Raw genomic sequence first — 20,009 nt, 5'->3', positions numbered from 1 at the left:
GGGGTCCGGTTTAGAATATAAGTGGCGGTTTTAATAGCCTCTAGCTAGAAGGTAAGGGGGACCTTAGAATTTAAGAGAAGGCAACGGGTAATAGTATCTATTAACCCATATGTCCTATCTATAAGCCCGTTTTACTCTGGGCTATAAGGAGAACTCTTTTCTAGAGTTATTCCTTTATTTTTAGCTAGTAAATCTAGCTGAGTTCCCCTATATTCTAGGCCATTATCTAGCCTTAAAGACTAGACTTTACCATGCGGCTCTATAAGTTTAAGATAGTAAACTATCTTATTATAGGCTTCTTCTTTAGTAAATAGGGGGAATACCCATGTAAACCTACTATAATAGTCTATAAAGGCTATATAGTAGGTGTATCCCCCTATTCCCTTAGGAGTAATAGGTCCTACGACATCTAGACCTATCTTCTTATAAGGTTTAGAGACCGCTACTAGTATAGTAGATATAGTACGCTTAGATTTAGCTAAAGGGCATATAGAATAGTCTATTTTACTACCCTTAATAGGTAGTGGTGCCCTAAGAGCTTCTAAGTTTATATGCCCTAACCTATTATGCTATAGGTTTAAATCTACTATGTATGAGTGATTTATAGTAGATTCTACCTTAGGTAGTATAAATAGGTTATTCTGAAGTAAAACTTCGGCATATATCTACTCTCTTTTATCTATAAGTCTTAAGTTCTTTATATCTAGATATATACCATGTGTATATAGCCTAGATATAGAGATAAGATTTATAGATAAATCGGGGATATAGAGAGCGTCTAGAAGGGTTAGATTTATCCTTCTATTAGCGTACTTAAAGGTAATAGGTATAGTACCTATTCCTTTAGCATAGATCTCTCCTTTACCTAGTTTTATAGGTAAATTTACTTCTTTTAAAGAAGTAAAGAGATCTTTATGTCTAGACATATAGGCTGTAGCGCCGGTGTCTAGAATCTAGTTATTTAGGCCGGGACCCGCGGTAAAATAAGAGGTATAACCCGTAATGTGTAGGGTATCCTCTAAATCTATAGAACTACTATTATTTTCTTTACCCTTTAAATTCCTAGCTCTTTTATAGCAGTCCTTTTCTAGATGGCCATTCTTTTTGCAATAAGAGCACTTCTTAGTACTCTTATTATTATAAGTAGAGGCGTTCTTTTTAGAAGAAGATTTCCCTTTATTACTAGTTATAGTAATAAGGGTAGTATTGCTTTCTTCTTCTAGTTCTCAGCGCCGAGACTCTTCTACTAGACGCTCTATAAGGTGGTCTAGAGTAGTCTCTTCTTTTAGCCCTAGCTAGGCTACGGCGCTCCATGAAGAATAGCTACTAGGTATATTACTAAAGAATACACCTAGTTTCTACCTCTCCGTTAAGGCCATCTTAGTCTGAGATAATAGGGTTATCTCATCTAATAGATTAGCCACCTAGGTATTAATATCTCCCGTATCTTTAAGGCTTAGTAGCCTTATAAAGTGTGAGACTTCCCATGAAAGTCCCTTAGATTCGCATCTTTTTCTAAGGGCTTCTCCCATAGAACTTATAGTTCTATAATGGGCAATACTAGAATAAAGTTTAGGATCTATAGAGGTCCTAATGAAAGTCCTTATTCTAGTATTATTAACCTCCTAGGTAGGATCTTCTACTTTAGGTTAAGATTTAGAGTCTAGATAGGCTTTTAGCCCTTCTGTAATCACTATATCATTTATAGTAGATTACTAAGACTCCTAGTTCTTAGGGCCTTTAAGTTTAGGAATGCTAGGGAATTCTTTTCCTATATTTCCTAGTAGAAGATGTTCCTTTCTTAAGGTATATTAAAGATTTTATACCTTATAGAGGTCTTTAGAGTATAAAACTCTATGTACTTATAGTTTTAAGCGGAAACTATAAGTGTATGAAGTCTCGAAGTTTATTAGGTGCTAATGGGCCTGATGCACCTAATAGAAAGTGGGGAGATTATTAGAGTATCAATATTTTCTCTAATAACTTAGCCGGGAGTAGAGATATAAGGAATCTGATTTCAGATCCTTGTCCGCCGAGTTTTTCTCTTTAAAACGGTATACTACTTTACTTACTAAGCAAAGTATTCGGGTCGATGCGGGTCGAAAACATTTCGAAGTGTTGTGAAGTTTTAGTGTTCCTCGTGCCAAGACACTAGCGGGAACTAGTGTAAACGGGTAACGCTTAGGCCTAATATAGTATAGAGGCCGCGCAGCCACACCTTATATTAACGTAGTTGATAGAAATGTGAGGAAATCTAGAGAAAGGCGGAGAAAGGTAAAGAATAGGTAGCGAATAAGGTTATTCTAGACTACTAGAAGGTTCTAGAATAAAATCCTAGGCAGATATAGGCCTAACGGTCCTAGGAAAAATTCGATAGGCTAAGAGCCTAAGGATAGGGCTTAGGATACTAGTCCTTACCCTAAAAAATGCCTTACTTATATAAATAAGTAGGCTTTCCCTAGACTTCTTTATAAGTTTAGCTTAATAGCTATCTACCGAGATAGTCTTACTAAGCCTCACTTATAAGAGCGGTCTAGTATAGAAAGAATAGTATATTCTTTCTTATAAGTAGGGAAGGAAGTAAAATCCTACTTATAAATTATAAGGCAAGCTATATAGTAATCTATAGATTACTATTAGCCGGGCTCATAACCTGTTAGCGGTATTCTATAAAGATAAGTAATATCTTTATTATATACCGTATGGTAGATGGTTTATAGTAGAGAATGTAGTAGATTCTTTACTATAAGAGAACTTCCTTAAAGGACTAACTAGCAGGCTACCTAAGGGTGTTTATATAGAAGAACCTATAGATTCTAGAGAGTTCTATCTCTAGGTAATTAGTAATAGGTTCTTCTATTAATAGAAGACGATTTCTAATTAATCTAGACTAGAAGATTCTAGGCCTTAGTAATGAGATAATCTAGAATAAGGGCTAGAATCTAAAAGAACCCGTAGGAATAAGTTCTTAGTAATAGAAGAGGTCTAGAAGAGTCTAGAATAGTCTAGACTTATTCTTAGGCCTCTAATAACTATATTTAAACTAATTAGCTACTAGGGTTCTTTAGGTTAAGTAGGCGCTTTAATTTACCCTCTAGGTTTATAGGCATTTAGCGATAAAGCATATAGACCTTTAGCTATACTTAACTAATTAGCTAGTAGGGTTCTTATTAGCGGTATTCTATAAAGATAAGTAATATCTTTATTATATACCGTATAGTAGATAGTTTATAGTAGAGAATGTAGTAGATTCTTTACTATAAGAGAACTTCCTTAAAGGACTAACTAGTAGGCTACCTAAGGGTGTTTATATAGAAGAACCTATAGATTCTAGAGAGTTCTATCTCTAGGTAATTAGTAATAGGTTCTTCTATTAATAGAAGACGATTTCTAATTAATCTAGACTAGAAGATTCTAGGCCTTAGTAATGAGACAATCTAGAATAAGGGCTAGAATCTAAAAGAACCCGTAGGAATAAGTTCTTAGTAATAGAAGAGGTCTAGAAGAGTCTAGAACAGTCTAGACTTATTCTTAGGCCTCTAACACTCCCCCTAACTTATTACGCAGGGTAATAGAGAGGAATTTAGTAAAGAGAGCCTTAGTAAGTACCTTAGTTAAGGCGTCTGCAGGCATCTCTTTAGTAGAGATATAGGAGAATCTTATAAGATTTTCCTTAACTAGCTACCTTAAGAAGTGATACCTTATGTCTATATTCTTAGACTTTTTAGTAGCATCTTCCGTAGTAGCTATAGCCGGTATGTTATCCCCTTTAAGGACTATAGGAGTAGGTATAAGGTCTTTATAACCTAACTCTTCTAAAAATCCTTTAATATAAAGGATAACCTTAGCTAGTATACTATAACCTATGTATTCTGCCTCCATAGTAGAAATAGAGACATAGGTTAGTCTACTAGCCTTCCAGGCTATAGGCCCATTAGTAGAGTAAATAATATAAGCTGCTAGAGAATGTCTATTAAGCTCATTCCCTAAGTTAGAGTCGGAGTAGGATTCTAGATTAAAACTAGTACCCTTATAGGTAATAGTATAATCTTTAGTTCCTTTTAGATAGGATAAGACTCTTTTAGCAGCTCTAAGGTGCTCTACTAGAGGGCAGCTTAAATACTAGCTTAAAGAAGCTAGTATATAAGCTATATCAGGCCTAGTATAGACCATAGCATATAGAAGAGAGCCTATTAAAGATCTATACTCTTTAATAAGGTCTTCACTAGCCTAATAGTCCGCGGGTGGTCTAGGAAGCTCCTTATATAAATAAGGAGTCTTAGAAGGCGTAATAGAGCTTAGAGAGAAAGTCTCTAAGACTTTAGAAAGATAGCCTTCCTATGATAAAGATATAGTCTTTTTAGACCTATCCCGGGTGACTTGAATTCCTAAATAATAGGAAATAGGTCCTAGGTCCTAAATAGTAAACCTAGACCTTATTAATTCTTTAAAAGAATTAATAATAGACATATCCTTACTAAAAAGTAGGATATCGTCTACGTATACTAAGACCCATATAAATAAGCCTTCTTTAAAGGTCTTAGTATATAAGTAGGCCTTAGATAGAAGCTGTTTATAGCCGTTCTCTTCTAAGAAGTGGCTAAAACAGGCTGCCCATGCCCTAGGGGCTTATTTTAGGCCATAGAGAGCTTTCTTTAATTTACAGACTTTATTATTAAGCTTAAAGCCTGTAGGTTAATGTACATAGACGTCTTCATTTATTTTCCCATTTAGGAAGGCGGTTTCGACGTCTATATGTACGATTTCTAGGTCTAAATGGGCAGAAAGGCTTAGTAGTAGGCGTAAAACTATAGGTGAGACTGTAGGACTAAAAGTCTCTTTATAGTTTATACCATACTCCTGATTTTGGCCTTACACTACCTATCTAGCCTTATAGCGGGTAATATTTCCCTTATTATCAGTTTTAATCTTATAGACCCATTTGCCTCTAAGAATTTTATTATCCTTAGGGGGGTCTACTAAGATCCAGGTTTAATTCTTAATAAGGGAATTATATTCTTCCCGCATAGCTCTCTGCTAGTCTAGGCTATTAGAAGAATTAATAGCCTAACTATAAGTAGTAGGTTCCCCATTACTATAGAGTAAGTAATAAGAGATATCTTCCTCTATATTACTTAGGCCTTCTATAGTAACATAGCTGCTACTACTAGGGATTCTAACCTCTTTAAAGGTCTCTCTAAGAGGATGAGGTACTTCTTCTATAGGGCTATTAATAGTAGCCTCTATAGTAGTCGATTCCTTAGAGGATTTTTCTCTAAGGCGCTCACTTCTCCTAGGCTCCTCCCTACTAGTATCTATAGTAGTTATAGACCTAGATCTTAGTCTATTAGGAGGGCTAGTTATAGAAGAAGGAAATATAGGCTTAGTATAGTCTATATCTTCCTTATCTTCTATACTTTTAGTATAGGGAGAAGGAAATTCATCCTCTTTAAAGGTAACATCCCTAGTGCGTATAATAGCTTGTTTTTCTATATCCTAGCATCTATAAATATGCTCCCCCTTAAAGCCTAATAATATACTAGGCCTAGAGCGTGGAGAATACTTAGAGGATATAGTACGCTTTTCTCTAGGGATGTTTATAAAGACTTTACTTCTAAAAGTCTTTATATAAGAGAGATTTATAGTAGGAGACCTGCCCTTAGCTATATTTAGCCGGGCTAGAGGCGAAATACCCTCTAGGGACTTCTTAGGGGTCCGGTTTAGAATATAAGTGGCGGTTTTAATAGCCTCTAGCTAGAAGGTAAGGGGGACCTTAGAATTTAAGAGAAGGCAACGGGTAATAGTATCTATTAACCCATATGTCCTATCTATAAGCCCGTTTTACTCTGGGCTATAAGGAGAACTCTTTTCTAGAGTTATTCCTTTATTTTTAGCTAGTAAATCTAGCTGAGTTCCCCTATATTCTAGGCCATTATCTAGCCTTAAAGACTAGACTTTACCATGCGGCTCTATAAGTTTAAGATAGTAAACTATCTTATTATAGGCTTCTTCTTTAGTAAATAGGGGGAATACCCATGTAAACCTACTATAATAGTCTATAAAGGCTATATAGTAGGTGTATCCCCCTATTCCCTTAGGAGTAATAGGTCCTACGACATCTAGACCTATCTTCTTATAAGGTTTAGAGACCGCTACTAGTATAGTAGATATAGTACGCTTAGATTTAGCTAAAGGGCATATAGAATAGTCTATTTTACTACCCTTAATAGGTAGTGGTGCCCTAAGAGCTTCTAAGTTTATATGCCCTAACCTATTATGCTATAGGTTTAAATCTACTATGTATGAGTGATTTATAGTAGATTCTACCTTAGGTAGTATAAATAGGTTATTCTGAAGTAAAACTTCGGCATATATCTACTCTCTTTTATCTATAAGTCTTAAGTTCTTTATATCTAGATATATACCATGTGTATATAGCCTAGATATAGAGATAAGATTTATAGATAAATCGGGGATATAGAGAGCGTCTAGAAGGGTTAGATTTATCCTTCTATTAGCGTACTTAAAGGTAATAGGTATAGTACCTATTCCTTTAGCATAGATCTCTCCTTTACCTAGTTTTATAGGTAAATTTACTTCTTTTAAAGAAGTAAAGAGATCTTTATGTCTAGACATATAGGCTGTAGCGCCGGTGTCTAGAATCTAGTTATTTAGGCCGGGACCCGCGGTAAAATAAGAGGTATAACCCGTAATGTGTAGGGTATCCTCTAAATCTATAGAACTACTATTATTTTCTTTACCCTTTAAATTCCTAGCTCTTTTATAGCAGTCCTTTTCTAGATGGCCATTCTTTTTGCAATAAGAGCACTTCTTAGTACTCTTATTATTATAAGTAGAGGCGTTCTTTTTAGAAGAAGATTTCCCTTTATTACTAGTTATAGTAATAAGGGTAGTATTGCTTTCTTCTTCTAGTTCTCAGCGCCGAGACTCTTCTACTAGACGCTCTATAAGGTGGTCTAGAGTAGTCTCTTCTTTTAGCCCTAGCTAGGCTACGGCGCTCCATGAAGAATAGCTACTAGGTATATTACTAAAGAATACACCTAGTTTCTACCTCTCCGTTAAGGCCATCTTAGTCTGAGATAATAGGGTTATCTCATCTAATAGATTAGCCACCTAGGTATTAATATCTCCCGTATCTTTAAGGCTTAGTAGCCTTATAAAGTGTGAGACTTCCCATGAAAGTCCCTTAGATTCGCATCTTTTTCTAAGGGCTTCTCCCATAGAACTTATAGTTCTATAATGGGCAATACTAGAATAAAGTTTAGGATCTATAGAGGTCCTAATGAAAGTCCTTATTCTAGTATTATTAACCTCCTAGGTAGGATCTTCTACTTTAGGTTAAGATTTAGAGTCTAGATAGGCTTTTAGCCCTTCTATAATCACTATATCATTTATAGTAGATTACTAAGACTCCTAGTTCTTAGGGCCTTTAAGTTTAGGAATGCTAGGGAATTCTTTTCCTATATTTCCTAGTAGAAGATGTTCCTTTCTTAAGGTATATTAAAGATTTTATACCTTATAGAGGTCTTTAGAGTATAAAACTCTATGTACTTATAGTTTTAAGCGGAAACTATAAGTGTATGAAGTCTCGAAGTTTATTAGGTGCTAATGGGCCTGATGCACCTAATAGAAAGTGGGGAGATTATTAGAGTATCAATATTTTCTCTAATAACTTAGCCGGGAGTAGAGATATAAGGAATCTGATTTCAGATCCTTGTCCGCCGAGTTTTTCTCTTTAAAACGGTATACTACTTTACTTACTAAGCAAAGTATTCGGGTCGATGCGGGTCGAAAACATTTCGAAGTGTTATGAAGTTTTAGTGTTCCTCGTGCCAAGACACTAGCGGGAACTAGTGTAAACGGGTAACGCTTAGGCCTAATATAGTATAGAGGCCGCGCAGCCACACCTTATATTAACGTAGTTGATAGAAATGTGAGGAAATCTAGAGAAAGGCGGAGAAAGGTAAAGAATAGGTAGCGAATAAGGTTATTCTAGACTACTAGAAGGTTCTAGAATAAAATCCTAGGCAGATATAGGCCTAACGGTCCTAGGAAAAATTCGATAGGCTAAGAGCCTAAGGATAGGGCTTAGGATACTAGTCCTTACCCTAAAAAATGCCTTACTTATATAAATAAGTAGGCTTTCCCTAGACTTCTTTATAAGTTTAGCTTAATAGCTATCTACCGAGATAGTCTTACTAAGCCTTACTTATAAGAGCGGTCTAGTATAGAAAGAATAGTATATTCTTTCTTATAAGTAGGGAAGGAAGTAAAATCCTACTTATAAATTATAAGGTAAGCTATATAGTAATCTATAGATTACTATTAGCCGGGCTCATAACCTGTTAGCGGTATTCTATAAAGATAAGTAATATCTTTATTATATACCGTATGGTAGATGGTTTATAGTAGAGAATGTAGTAGATTCTTTACTATAAGAGAACTTCCTTAAAGGACTAACTAGTAGGCTACCTAAGGGTGTTTATATAGAAGAACCTATAGATTCTAGAGAGTTCTATCTCTAGGTAATTAGTAATAGGTTCTTCTATTAATAGAAGACGATTTCTAATTAATCTAGACTAGAAGATTCTAGGCCTTAGTAATGAGATAATCTAGAATAAGGGCTAGAATCTAAAAGAACCCGTAGGAATAAGTTCTTAGTAATAGAAGAGGTCTAGAAGAGTCTAGAATAGTCTAGACTTATTCTTAGGCCTCTAATAACTATATTTAAACTAATTAGCTACTAGGGTTCTTTAGGTTAAGTAGGCGCTTTAATTTACCCTCTAGGTTTATAGGCATTTAGCGATAAAGCATATAGACCTTTAGCTATACTTAACTAATTAGCTAGTAGGGTTCTTATTAGCGGTATTCTATAAAGATAAGTAATATCTTTATTATATACCGTATAGTAGATAGTTTATAGTAGAGAATGTAGTAGATTCTTTACTATAAGAGAACTTCCTTAAAGGACTAACTAGTAGGCTACCTAAGGGTGTTTATATAGAAGAACCTATAGATTCTAGAGAGTTCTATCTCTAGGTAATTAGTAATAGGTTCTTCTATTAATAGAAGACGATTTCTAATTAATCTAGACTAGAAGATTCTAGGCCTTAGTAATGAGACAATCTAGAATAAGGGCTAGAATCTAAAAGAACCCGTAGGAATAAGTTCTTAGTAATAGAAGAGGTCTAGAAGAGTCTAGAACAGTCTAGACTTATTCTTAGGCCTCTAACACTCCCCCTAACTTATTACGCAGGGTAATAGAGAGGAATTTAGTAAAGAGAGCCTTAGTAAGTACCTTAGTTAAGGCGTCTGCAGGCATCTCTTTAGTAGAGATATAGGAGAATCTTATAAGATTTTCCTTAACTAGCTACCTTAAGAAGTGATACCTTATGTCTATATTCTTAGACTTTTTAGTAGCATCTTCCGTAGTAGCTATAGCCGGTATGTTATCCCCTTTAAGGACTATAGGAGTAGGTATAAGGTCTTTATAACCTAACTCTTCTAAAAATCCTTTAATATAAAGGATAACCTTAGCTAGTATACTATAACCTATGTATTCTGCCTCCATAGTAGAAATAGAGACATAGGTTAGTCTACTAGCCTTCCAGGCTATAGGCCCATTAGTAGAGTAAATAATATAAGCTGCTAGAGAATGTCTATTAAGCTCATTCCCTAAGTTAGAGTCGGAGTAGGATTCTAGATTAAAACTAGTACCCTTATAGGTAATAGTATAATCTTTAGTTCCTTTTAGATAGGATAAGACTCTTTTAGCAGCTCTAAGGTGCTCTACTAGAGGGCAGCTTAAATACTAGCTTAAAGAAGCTAGTATATAAGCTATATCAGGCCTAGTATAGACTATAGCATATAGAAGAGAGCCTATTAAAGATCTATACTCTTTAATAAGGTCTTCACTAGCCTAATAGTCCGCGGGTGGTCTAGGAAGCTCCTTATATAAATAAGGAGTCTTAGAAGGCGTAATAGAGCTTAGAGAGAAAGTCTCTAAGACTTTAGAAAGATAGCCTTCCTATGATAAAGATATAGTCTTTTTAGACCTATCCCGGGTGACTTGAATTCCTAAATAATAGGAAATAGGTCCTAGGTCCTAAATAGTAAACCTAGACCTTATTAATTCTTTAAAAGAATTAATAATAGACATATCCTTACTAAAAAGTAGGATATCGTCTACGTATACTAAGACCCATATAAATAAGCCTTCTTTAAAGGTCTTAGTATATAAGTAGGCCTTAGATAGAAGCTGTTTATAGCCGTTCTCTTCTAAGAAGTGGCTAAAACAGGCTGCCCATGCCCTAGGGGCTTATTTTAGGCCATAGAGAGCTTTCTTTAATTTACAGACTTTATTATTAAGCTTAAAGCCTGTAGGTTAATGTACATAGACGTCTTCATTTATTTTCCCATTTAGGAAGGCGGTTTCGACGTCTATATGTACGATTTCTAGGTCTAAATGGGCAGAAAGGCTTAGTAGTAGGCGTAAAACTATAGGTGAGACTGTAGGACTAAAAGTCTCTTTATAGTTTATACCATACTCCTGATTTTGGCCTTACACTACCTATCTAGCCTTATAGCGGGTAATATTTCCCTTATTATCAGTTTTAATCTTATAGACCCATTTGCCTCTAAGAATTTTATTATCCTTAGGGGGGTCTACTAAGATCCAGGTTTAATTCTTAATAAGGGAATTATATTCTTCCCGCATAGCTCTCTGCTAGTCTAGGCTATTAGAAGAATTAATAGCCTAACTATAAGTAGTAGGTTCCCCATTACTATAGAGTAAGTAATAAGAGATATCTTCCTCTATATTACTTAGGCCTTCTATAGTAACATAGCTGCTACTACTAGGGATTCTAACCTCTTTAAAGGTCTCTCTAAGAGGATGAGGTACTTCTTCTATAGGGCTATTAATAGTAGCCTCTATAGTAGTCGATTCCTTAGAGGATTTTTCTCTAAGGCGCTCACTTCTCCTAGGCTCCTCCCTACTAGTATCTATAGTAGTTATAGACCTAGATCTTAGTCTATTAGGAGGGCTAGTTATAGAAGAAGGAAATATAGGCTTAGTATAGTCTATATCTTCCTTATCTTCTATACTTTTAGTATAGGGAGAAGGAAATTCATCCTCTTTAAAGGTAACATCCCTAGTGCGTATAATAGCTTGTTTTTCTATATCCTAGCATCTATAAATATGCTCCCCCTTAAAGCCTAATAATATACCAGGCCTAGAGCGTGGAGAATACTTAGAGGATATAGTACGCTTTTCTCTAGGGATGTTTATAAAGACTTTACTTCTAAAAGTCTTTATATAAGAGAGATTTATAGTAGGAGACCTGCCCTTAGCTATATTTAGCCGGGCTAGAGGCGAAATACCCTCTAGGGACTTCTTAGGGGTCCGGTTTAGAATATAAGTGGCGGTTTTAATAGCCTCTAGCTAGAAGGTAAGGGGGACCTTAGAATTTAAGAGAAGGCAACGGGTAATAGTATCTATTAACCCATATGTCCTATCTATAAGCCCGTTTTACTCTAGGCTATAAGGAGAACTCTTTTCTAGAGTTATTCCTTTATTTTTAGCTAGTAAATCTAGCTGAGTTCCCCTATATTCTAGGCCATTATCTAGCCTTAAAGACTAGACTTTACTATGCGGCTCTATAAGTTTAAGATAGTAAACTATCTTATTATAGGCTTCTTCTTTAGTAAATAGGGGGAATACCCATGTAAACCTACTATAATAGTCTATAAAGGCTATATAGTAGGTGTATCCCCCTATTCCCTTAGGAGTAATAGGTCCTACGACATCTAGACCTATCTTCTTATAAGGTTTAGAGACCGCTACTAGTGTAGTAGATATAGTACGCTTAGATTTAGCTAAAGGGCATATAGAATAGTCTATTTTACTACCCTTAACAGGTAGTAGTGCCCTAAGAGCTTCTAAGTTTATATGCCCTAACCTATTATGCTATAGGTTTAAATCTGCTATATATAAGTGATTTATAGTAGATTCTACCTTAGGTAGTATAAATAGGTTATTCTGAAGTAAAACTTCGGCATATATCTACTCTCTTTTATCTATAAGTCTTAAGTTCTTTATATCTAGATATATACCATGTGTATATAGCCTAGATATAGAGATAAGATTTATAGATAAATCGGGGATATAGAGAGCGTCTAGAAGGGTTAGATTTATCCTTCTATTAGCGTACTTAAAGGTAATAGGTATAGTACCTATTCCTTTAGCATAGATCTCTCCTTTACCTAGTTTTATAGGTAAATTTACTTCTTTTAAAGAAGTAAAGAGATCTTTATGTCTAGACATATAGGCTGTAGCGCCGGTGTCTAGAATCCAGTCATTTAGGCCGGGACCCGCGGTAAAATAAGAGGTATAACCCGTAATGTGTAGGGTATCCTCTAAATCCGTAGAACTACTATTATTTTCTTTACCCTTTAAATTCCTAGCTCTTTTATAGCAGTCCTTTTCTAGATGGCCATTCTTTTTGCAATAAGAGCACTTCTTAGTACTCTTATTATTATAAGTAGAGGCGTTCTTTTTAGAAGAAGATTTCCCTTTATTACTAGTTATAGTAATAAGGGCAGTATTGCTTTCTTCTTCTAGTTCTCAGCGCCGAGACTCTTCTACTAGACGCTCTATAAGGTGGTCTAGAGTAGTCTCTTCTTTTAGCCCTAGCTGGGCTACGGCGCTCTATGAAGAATAGCTACTAGGTATATTACTAAAGAATACACCTAGTTTCTACCTCTCCGTTAAGGCCATCTTAGTCTGAGATAATAGGGTTATCTCATCTAATAGATTAGCCACCTAGGTATTAATATCTCCCGTATCTTTAAGGCTTAGTAGCCTTATAAAGTGTGAGACTTCCCATGAAAGTCCCTTAGATTCGCATCTTTTTCTAAGGGCTTCTCCCATAGAACTTGCAGTTCTATAATGGGCAATGCTAGAATAAAGTTTAGGATCTATAGAGGTCCTAATGAAAGTCCTTATTCTAGTATTATTAACCTCCTAGGTAGGATCTTCTACTTTAGGTTAAGATTTAGAGTCTAGATGGGCTTTTAGCCCTTCTGTAATCACTATATCATTTATAGTAGATTACTAAGACTCCTAGTTCTCAGGGCCTTTAAGTTTAGGAATGCTAGGGAATTCTTTTCCCATATTTCCTAGTAGAAGATGTTCCTTTCTTAAGGTATATTAAAGATTTTATACCTTATAGAGGTCTTTAGAGTATAAAACTCTATGTACTTATAGTTTTAAGCGGAAACTATAAGTGTATGAAGTCTCGAAGTTTATTAGGTGCTAATGGGCCTGATGCACCTAATAGAAAGTGGGGAGATTATTAGAGTATCGATGTTTTCTCTAATAACTTAGCCGGGAGTAGAGATATAAGGAATCTAATTTTAGATCCTTATCCACCGAGTTTTTCTCTTCAAAACGGTGTACTACTTTGCTTACTAAGCAAAGTATTCGGGTCGATGCGGGTCGAAAACGTTTCGAAGTGTCGTGAAGTTTTAGTGTTCCTCATGCTAAGACACTAGCGGGAACTAGTGTAAACGGGTAACGCTTAGGCCTAATATGGTATAGAGGCCGCGCAGCCACACCTTATATCAACGTAGTTAATAGAAATGTGAGGAAATCTAGAGAAAGGCGGAGAAAGGTAAAGAATAGGTAGCGAATAAGGTTATTCTAGACTACTAGAAGGTTCTAGAATAAAATCCTAGGCAGATATAGGCCTAACGGTCCTAGGAAAAATTCGATAGGCTAAGAGCCTAAGGATAGGGCTTAGGATACTAGTCCTTACCCTAAAAAATGCCTTACTTATATAAATAAGTAGGCTTTCCCTAGACTTCTTTATAAGTTTAGCTTAATAGCTATCTACCGAGATAGTCTTACTAAGCCTCACTTATAAGAGCGGTCTAGTATAGAAAGAATAGTATATTCTTTCTTATAAGTAGGGAAGGAAGTAAAATCCTACTTATAAATTATAAGGCAAGCTATATAGTAATCTATAGATTACTATTAGCCGGGCTCATAACCTGTTAGCGGTATTCTATAAAGATAAGTAATATCTTTATTATATACCGTATGGTAGATGGTTTATAGTAGAGAATGTAGTAGATTCTTTACTATAAGAGAACTTCCTTAAAGGACTAACTAGCAGGCTACCTAAGGGTGTTTATATAGAAGAACCTATAGATTCTAGAGAGTTCTATCTCTAGGTAATTAGTAATAGGTTCTTCTATTAATAGAAGACGATTTCTAATTAATCTAGACTAGAAGATTCTAGGCCTTAGTAATAAGACAATCTAGAATAAGGGCTAGAATCTGAAAGAACCCGTAGGAATAAGTTCTTAGTAATAGAAGAGGTCTAGAAGAGTCTAGAATAGTCTAGACTTATTCTTAGGCCTCTAATAGTTCTTTAAGTTAGGTAAGCGCTTTAATTAGCCCTTAGGGGTTATAGGCTTCTGCGATCTTAGACCTTTACTAAACTATCTACTAATAATACTAAATCTTACGCCGGACCTACTTAGGCTGTTCTACTTAGTAGTATCTACTACATCTTACCCTCTCTATTAGAGTGCGTAAACGCCTAGATACCCTTAATTTTAGTAAGAATCCCACCACTAGCTATAAGGACCGCGGCTCTAAATTTAGTAGTTCCCGTTCTAATAATAGACGCCGCCTCCGCGGCGTATAAGTTATGGGAGTACTAGGTCTTAAACTATTTAGTAGACGACCCTATAGCCTTAGTATACTTAGTATATAGGGCTCCTAACTACCCCCTCTTAGCCTCCACTTTAGTATTCCTCTTAATCCTACTAGCCTACTACCTTATTATTTCCGGCCTACTTTCTCTAATAGCATAGGAGAGTTAATAACCTAGGCATCTTAGACGTCTCCTAATTACGTCTCTAGTACTTATTATGAATTAGTAACCTTAACCTATCCTATAACCTCTAATTATATCTCTAGTATACACTATAATTTAGAGATATTAGAAAGTAAGGCCCCCTCTCCTATTTATAAATCTAGTACTAGGACTTACTACTACTACTACTACTACTATTATTAGTCCTCTCTTACTTAAATAAGGAGCTATAGAGAACTAGGTAGCGTTCTATACATCCGTATAAGGTTTCACTCGGTGATAATATAAGAGAGTTAGTTATTATAGGCGTGAATACGCGCCTAATACATCTTATACTCTAATAGATTCCCTATCTCATAGGTTCCTTCACTCCCTAGGGTTAATTAAGTCCCTAGGGTTAATTAAGTCTCTAGGGTTAATTAAGTCCCTAGGGTTAATTAAGTCTCTTAAGCTGCCTGCTTAGCCTACTTCTTCTCCTTACTCTTTCTCTTCTTCTCTTATCTAGCCTTTTCTGCCTACTCTTCTATATGTTAGATAACCGGTCCTTTAAGGTGCTTAAGTAGTTACTAACCTATCATCTCTAGATGCTTCTACTCCTTTAATAATAGGACCTCCTCGCATAAAGCATCTAGTATTAATAATTCCTAGAACTCTATACTCTTACGCCTACTAAAAAAATGCGCTATTTACTAGCGCTAGGCGTCCCTTATAATTAGCGCTAGTATTAACTAGAATTGCCTTATATACCCACTATACTTCTCTTCTATAACCTCTAATAACTACTTATTAATAGACTCTAAGGTAAACCCTAGCCTATACCCTACTTTTAGACACCTTAGCTTCTTTAGCTATGGTAGGGCTAGTATAAAGATTAGGAATAGTACTAGATTATAGTGACTATAGTAGCGTTTAACTAGTATAGGAGGTAGTCTAGCGCTACGCGGCAATTTATTCTCTCTAAGATACTCTAGGAATACTCTCTAGTAGTATCCGTTAATTATATCTTTCTAAACCTTATCTAGTTCCCTCCGGTTCGCTATATCCCGTTTAGTCTATAATAGGACTCTAGATAAGTTAGTCCTAACTAGAGTACTAGATATAGTAGCTAACTACTAGGATGAGTTATCTATAGTGTTACTAGTAGGATTACTTAACTACGTAACTTATCTTAACTCTCTCCGCGCCTACTAGGTTATATTCCTAGTCCCTTTTAGATATCCTAGTAATAGGACTAGAGCCTTTTTTAGAGACCTTATATCCTCTTTTAGCCGATCCCGGCCCTAGTTATTAAAGGCCTAGTATGGAAGAAGCATGATACCTTAGCTTATTCATCTAAAGCTACGTCTACTATAACTAAGTTACTACTAGACATCTCTAAGAGATTATTTAGGTAGGAAGTCCTACGTAATAACACGCTCTACGTCTAGGACGTTAATACCTATTCTAAGAGAGGTTATTACTACTATGATACATATAGCTAAGTCCGGCTTATAGAACTCCTTATATTAATTATCCTTATTAAATTCCGTAACCCATGATATAAACTCACTAATAATGTTTATTACGCATCTACCTTTCCTATTACGACCCTAACTATATTATTTATTAGTAGCGTAGTCCTTTATCTTAGTAATAAGGATAGATTAAAGGTAAGTTACTATATTCTAGACCATCCTAATACTATTAATAAAAATAATCATCTTTAGTATCTACTTAGGGGTACTTATCCGTATAGAGGCGCTAATACTTATATCTAGTATAAAGTAGAGCCCCTTAAATAATCCTTTCTAGCCTCTTAGGATTAGACGCACGTAGATAGAGATGTTAGGGCGATTAATTAACATATAAATTACCTACGTCTAGCCCGGCTATAGCCCTTTATTTAGGAACCTAGCGTCTCTTTTAATAGCCTACTTAGTCTTATTATCTATCATGGCTAAATAAGTAAACTAGATAGTCTCTAGGCTAAGGAAACTATATAGCTCCTTTAAAGTAGTAAAGTATAGCCGGAAACCTGCCTACTACTTAATAAGATGACACTTATTAATAGTAAGCATGCTAATCTTAGTCTTAATAGACCGTAACGCTATATAGACCTCCTCTTCTACCGTCTACTTAGGCCTAAAGAGGATATAAGTATATTTCCCTACTTAGACCTCTACTAAGAGTCTTAGGTTCTCTACTTTACTCTCTAAATTAATAAGATAGGGCCTATATCTACTTAATCTTCTAATATTAGCCTACTATTTATTACCTAGTTTACTAAGTAGGATAATCTAAATAGTTACCTAGCCGGTTAAGATAGTATATATGTATAAGATGAGGCTTTTCCTAAATCTAGTCTAAGTAATTAGAATTATATGACCTTTCCTAAAGATTAACCTCCGTAAGGTACGAATCTACTCCTAATATAGCTAGAGGTTTACTCTAGGCTTCATCTTATTAAGGATTCTTATAAGATAGAGTTATAATGTTACTTCTTAGAACTCTATATTATCTAAGTAACGCGCTAGGCTAATAACGTCTTTTAGGGCCTATAGCCTTATTTATGGAATCTAACTAAAATAACGTGTAAGGTTATGCTCTACTTTAGACGTAGCATTAAACTAGGGCTCTAGGATAGTTATTTAGGTTAAAAGATTATCCCCTAACTATAACGCCTTATCGCTAATACTAGATCTAAAACTTAATATAAGGTTAGAGCCTATACTAGATTATATATAAAGTTAATTATGTTAGCCCTTAGGTATAGATTTTAGGGTACGTAGTATATAACTACTACTATATTAGCTATTAAGAGCGGCCGTCTATTTTAGTAGTTTAGGTTATAGTTCCTTCTACCTACGCGCTTACGCCTAAGATCACTTACCCCTATAATTACCTACTATTAGCTCTTAGGGTTCCTTAAGTTTATAGGGTTCCTTAAATTTATAGGGTTCCTTAAGTTTATAGGGTTTCTAGGGTCTACTAATATAGACTTAGCTACACGCGTTTAGTATATACTTTAGAAAGGTAAGTACTTTAATATCTATAACGTAACTAGTACTAATACTAATATTTATAATGTCCTAGTAAACTTTTATAATGCCCTTACGTCTTTAATTTAACATCTCTTAAAATTCTAACTACTAGTTACGTACTATAACTAACCGAATAGGATGTATAGATACTACCTAGAAACCTACTAAAACTTAGCCTAAGTTATCCTCTTTTAATATAATAGGATTTAGAATCTAAAGATAAAATAGTATATATATAATTTAATAGGGGTTTATGTTATTATTATTAGATTATACCTTTAATCTAGAGGAGGGTCGCCCTATATACTTTAGGGGGGCATAACTTTTAATACTTTAATATAAATTAACATGAACTCTTAAGACTATATAGCTAAAATAGATATTCTATAAAAGTATAAGCTTTAAAGAATATAGGAAAGTGTAAAGTAAGGTAGTATAATAATATATTATAGAGTTATAGCATAGTAAATTCTAGCCTCCTAAAACCTTACATATAAATAAGTTTAAGTTACTCTTAGACGCGTCACTAAGGGCGCCGCCTTATGTGGGCGCTAGCTGGATATAGCTTAGATTAAGCCTTAACACTCTAGAGGCCCTAGGGTTGTTTAGTAATCACAACGCCCGAAGCGACACCCGTCTGATTCATGAGATAACACCCGCAATAGCTTGATCGCTGAACGTCTGTTCATTCCAAAGACGAGGAGCATTCGACGTCTCGTCACGCTTCGTACGCCGAGTGATTGAGTGTGCCCTTGGGACACTTCTCGACATTGAGATGAAATTGATCGTTGCTAACATTGCTACAAGTTCGGACTGAATGACAATTTCTCGAAGCAGACTGTCAAACGAATGCTCCCGATACCTCCAAGATCACGACCCGATCATAAACTTCGGCCTATCGACTCTCTAAGCGGTAATGTATGGGATCCCCGTGAGCTTCAATCCACGTTCGTCCAGGACGGGCTCTTTCAAGGGCCGCAGACGGTTATGCGGATCCTCAACACCGTCGCGCTTCGCAACGTTGCTGCCCACATGCCTCGCGTTTGGCCAATGCGTTGTGCCAACACAGGCTACAATTGTCAGTGAGAGCCAGCAAGCCGAAAGCGGATGTACTCACCTTCGAAAGCCTCTCGCTTTCTCAACAAGTCCTCCTGCGTCGCTTCAGTCACCGGCATGTAGCAGGTGTAGATGCAGAATCTGGGCTGGTCGGTCGTCGACGACAGGTTGTAGTGAGGCGTCCTCGAATCCCACAGAAGCAAGTCGCCCGGTTCCGCGCACAGCTTCTCCCACTTGCAGCCGTGCTCCTCAAGCCACTCCATCCCCTTGTCCGTGAACCCGTACCACTCGTTGGTCCACGCAGGGATGCGGTCTTCCCAGGCCATCTCGCGGTGGAATTGTTCGGAAAGGCGATGGCCGCCCTTGCACACAATCAATCCTCCGTCGTCGGGCCCGTTGGGCAACAAGTTCACGAGTCCCTGCAAGCAGCGGAAGCCGCCCTTTTCGGGATCCTGGTCCTGGTGTGGCCAAGGCTTGTTTGGCGCAATGTCCTTGCGGTTGGGGAAGCCAAAGTTGACGGCGTCAAAAGACACAATCAGGTCGGGCGTGTCGTACACCTTTTCGAAGGTGGATATGACACCAGGCTCGGTCCGGACGGCCCATGCCCAGTCTTCGTGCGTCACGGCGTAATTGAGGCACATGCCTTTTTCAGTGATGACGGGGAGCTTTGTGTGGTGAACCGTGGAGAGGTCGTTGCGGTCGAAGCCCAGATTGCTGTCAGGGTGAAGTGTTAGCAGAGTGTGAGTCGACGAGTCGAACGCTCCCTGTTCTCTCCTTCGAAGAAGCATGAACTCTTCTCATCGTTCGATTCCTCTCCCCTCAGCGATTTATCAATACTTACAAGCTCTCCAACCAGGAAAACATCTGGTCCGCAATCTTGTCAGCCCGCTCACGGGGAATCACTCCCTTCACAATCGCAAAGCCATCCCGCGAGAGGTCGTCACGGAAGTCACCCCACTTCAAGTCTTCTTCTGAGCAGAAGAGACGGTTAGGTCCAGGAGCCTGCGGTTGAATCTTTGGAGACATT

At 36.6% G+C, this 20,009-nt stretch overlaps 1 protein-coding gene across 1 annotated transcript; it reads right to left on the bottom strand.

Moving 5' to 3' along the window:
* Nucleotides 1–18,832: 18,832 nt before the first annotated feature.
* On the bottom strand, nt 18,833–20,008 carry IWZ02DRAFT_492165 (uncharacterized protein; the record flags this gene model as incomplete). Its single annotated transcript, XM_066769819.1, has 3 exons — nt 18,833–18,996; nt 19,044–19,696; nt 19,824–20,008. 3 exons carry the CDS (start codon nt 20,006–20,008, stop codon nt 18,833–18,835), a joined length of 1,002 nt encoding a protein of 333 aa, XP_066621406.1.
* Between the last annotated feature and the right edge of the window lies 1 nt (nt 20,009).

Source organism: Phyllosticta citriasiana, assembly GCF_038021145.1.
Source record: "Phyllosticta citriasiana strain CBS 120426 chromosome Unknown IWZ02scaffold_9, whole genome shotgun sequence".
In the NCBI taxonomy this organism is placed as follows: domain Eukaryota; kingdom Fungi; phylum Ascomycota; class Dothideomycetes; order Botryosphaeriales; family Phyllostictaceae; genus Phyllosticta; species Phyllosticta citriasiana.
This window is presented reverse-complemented; position numbering and strand designations above follow the sequence as displayed.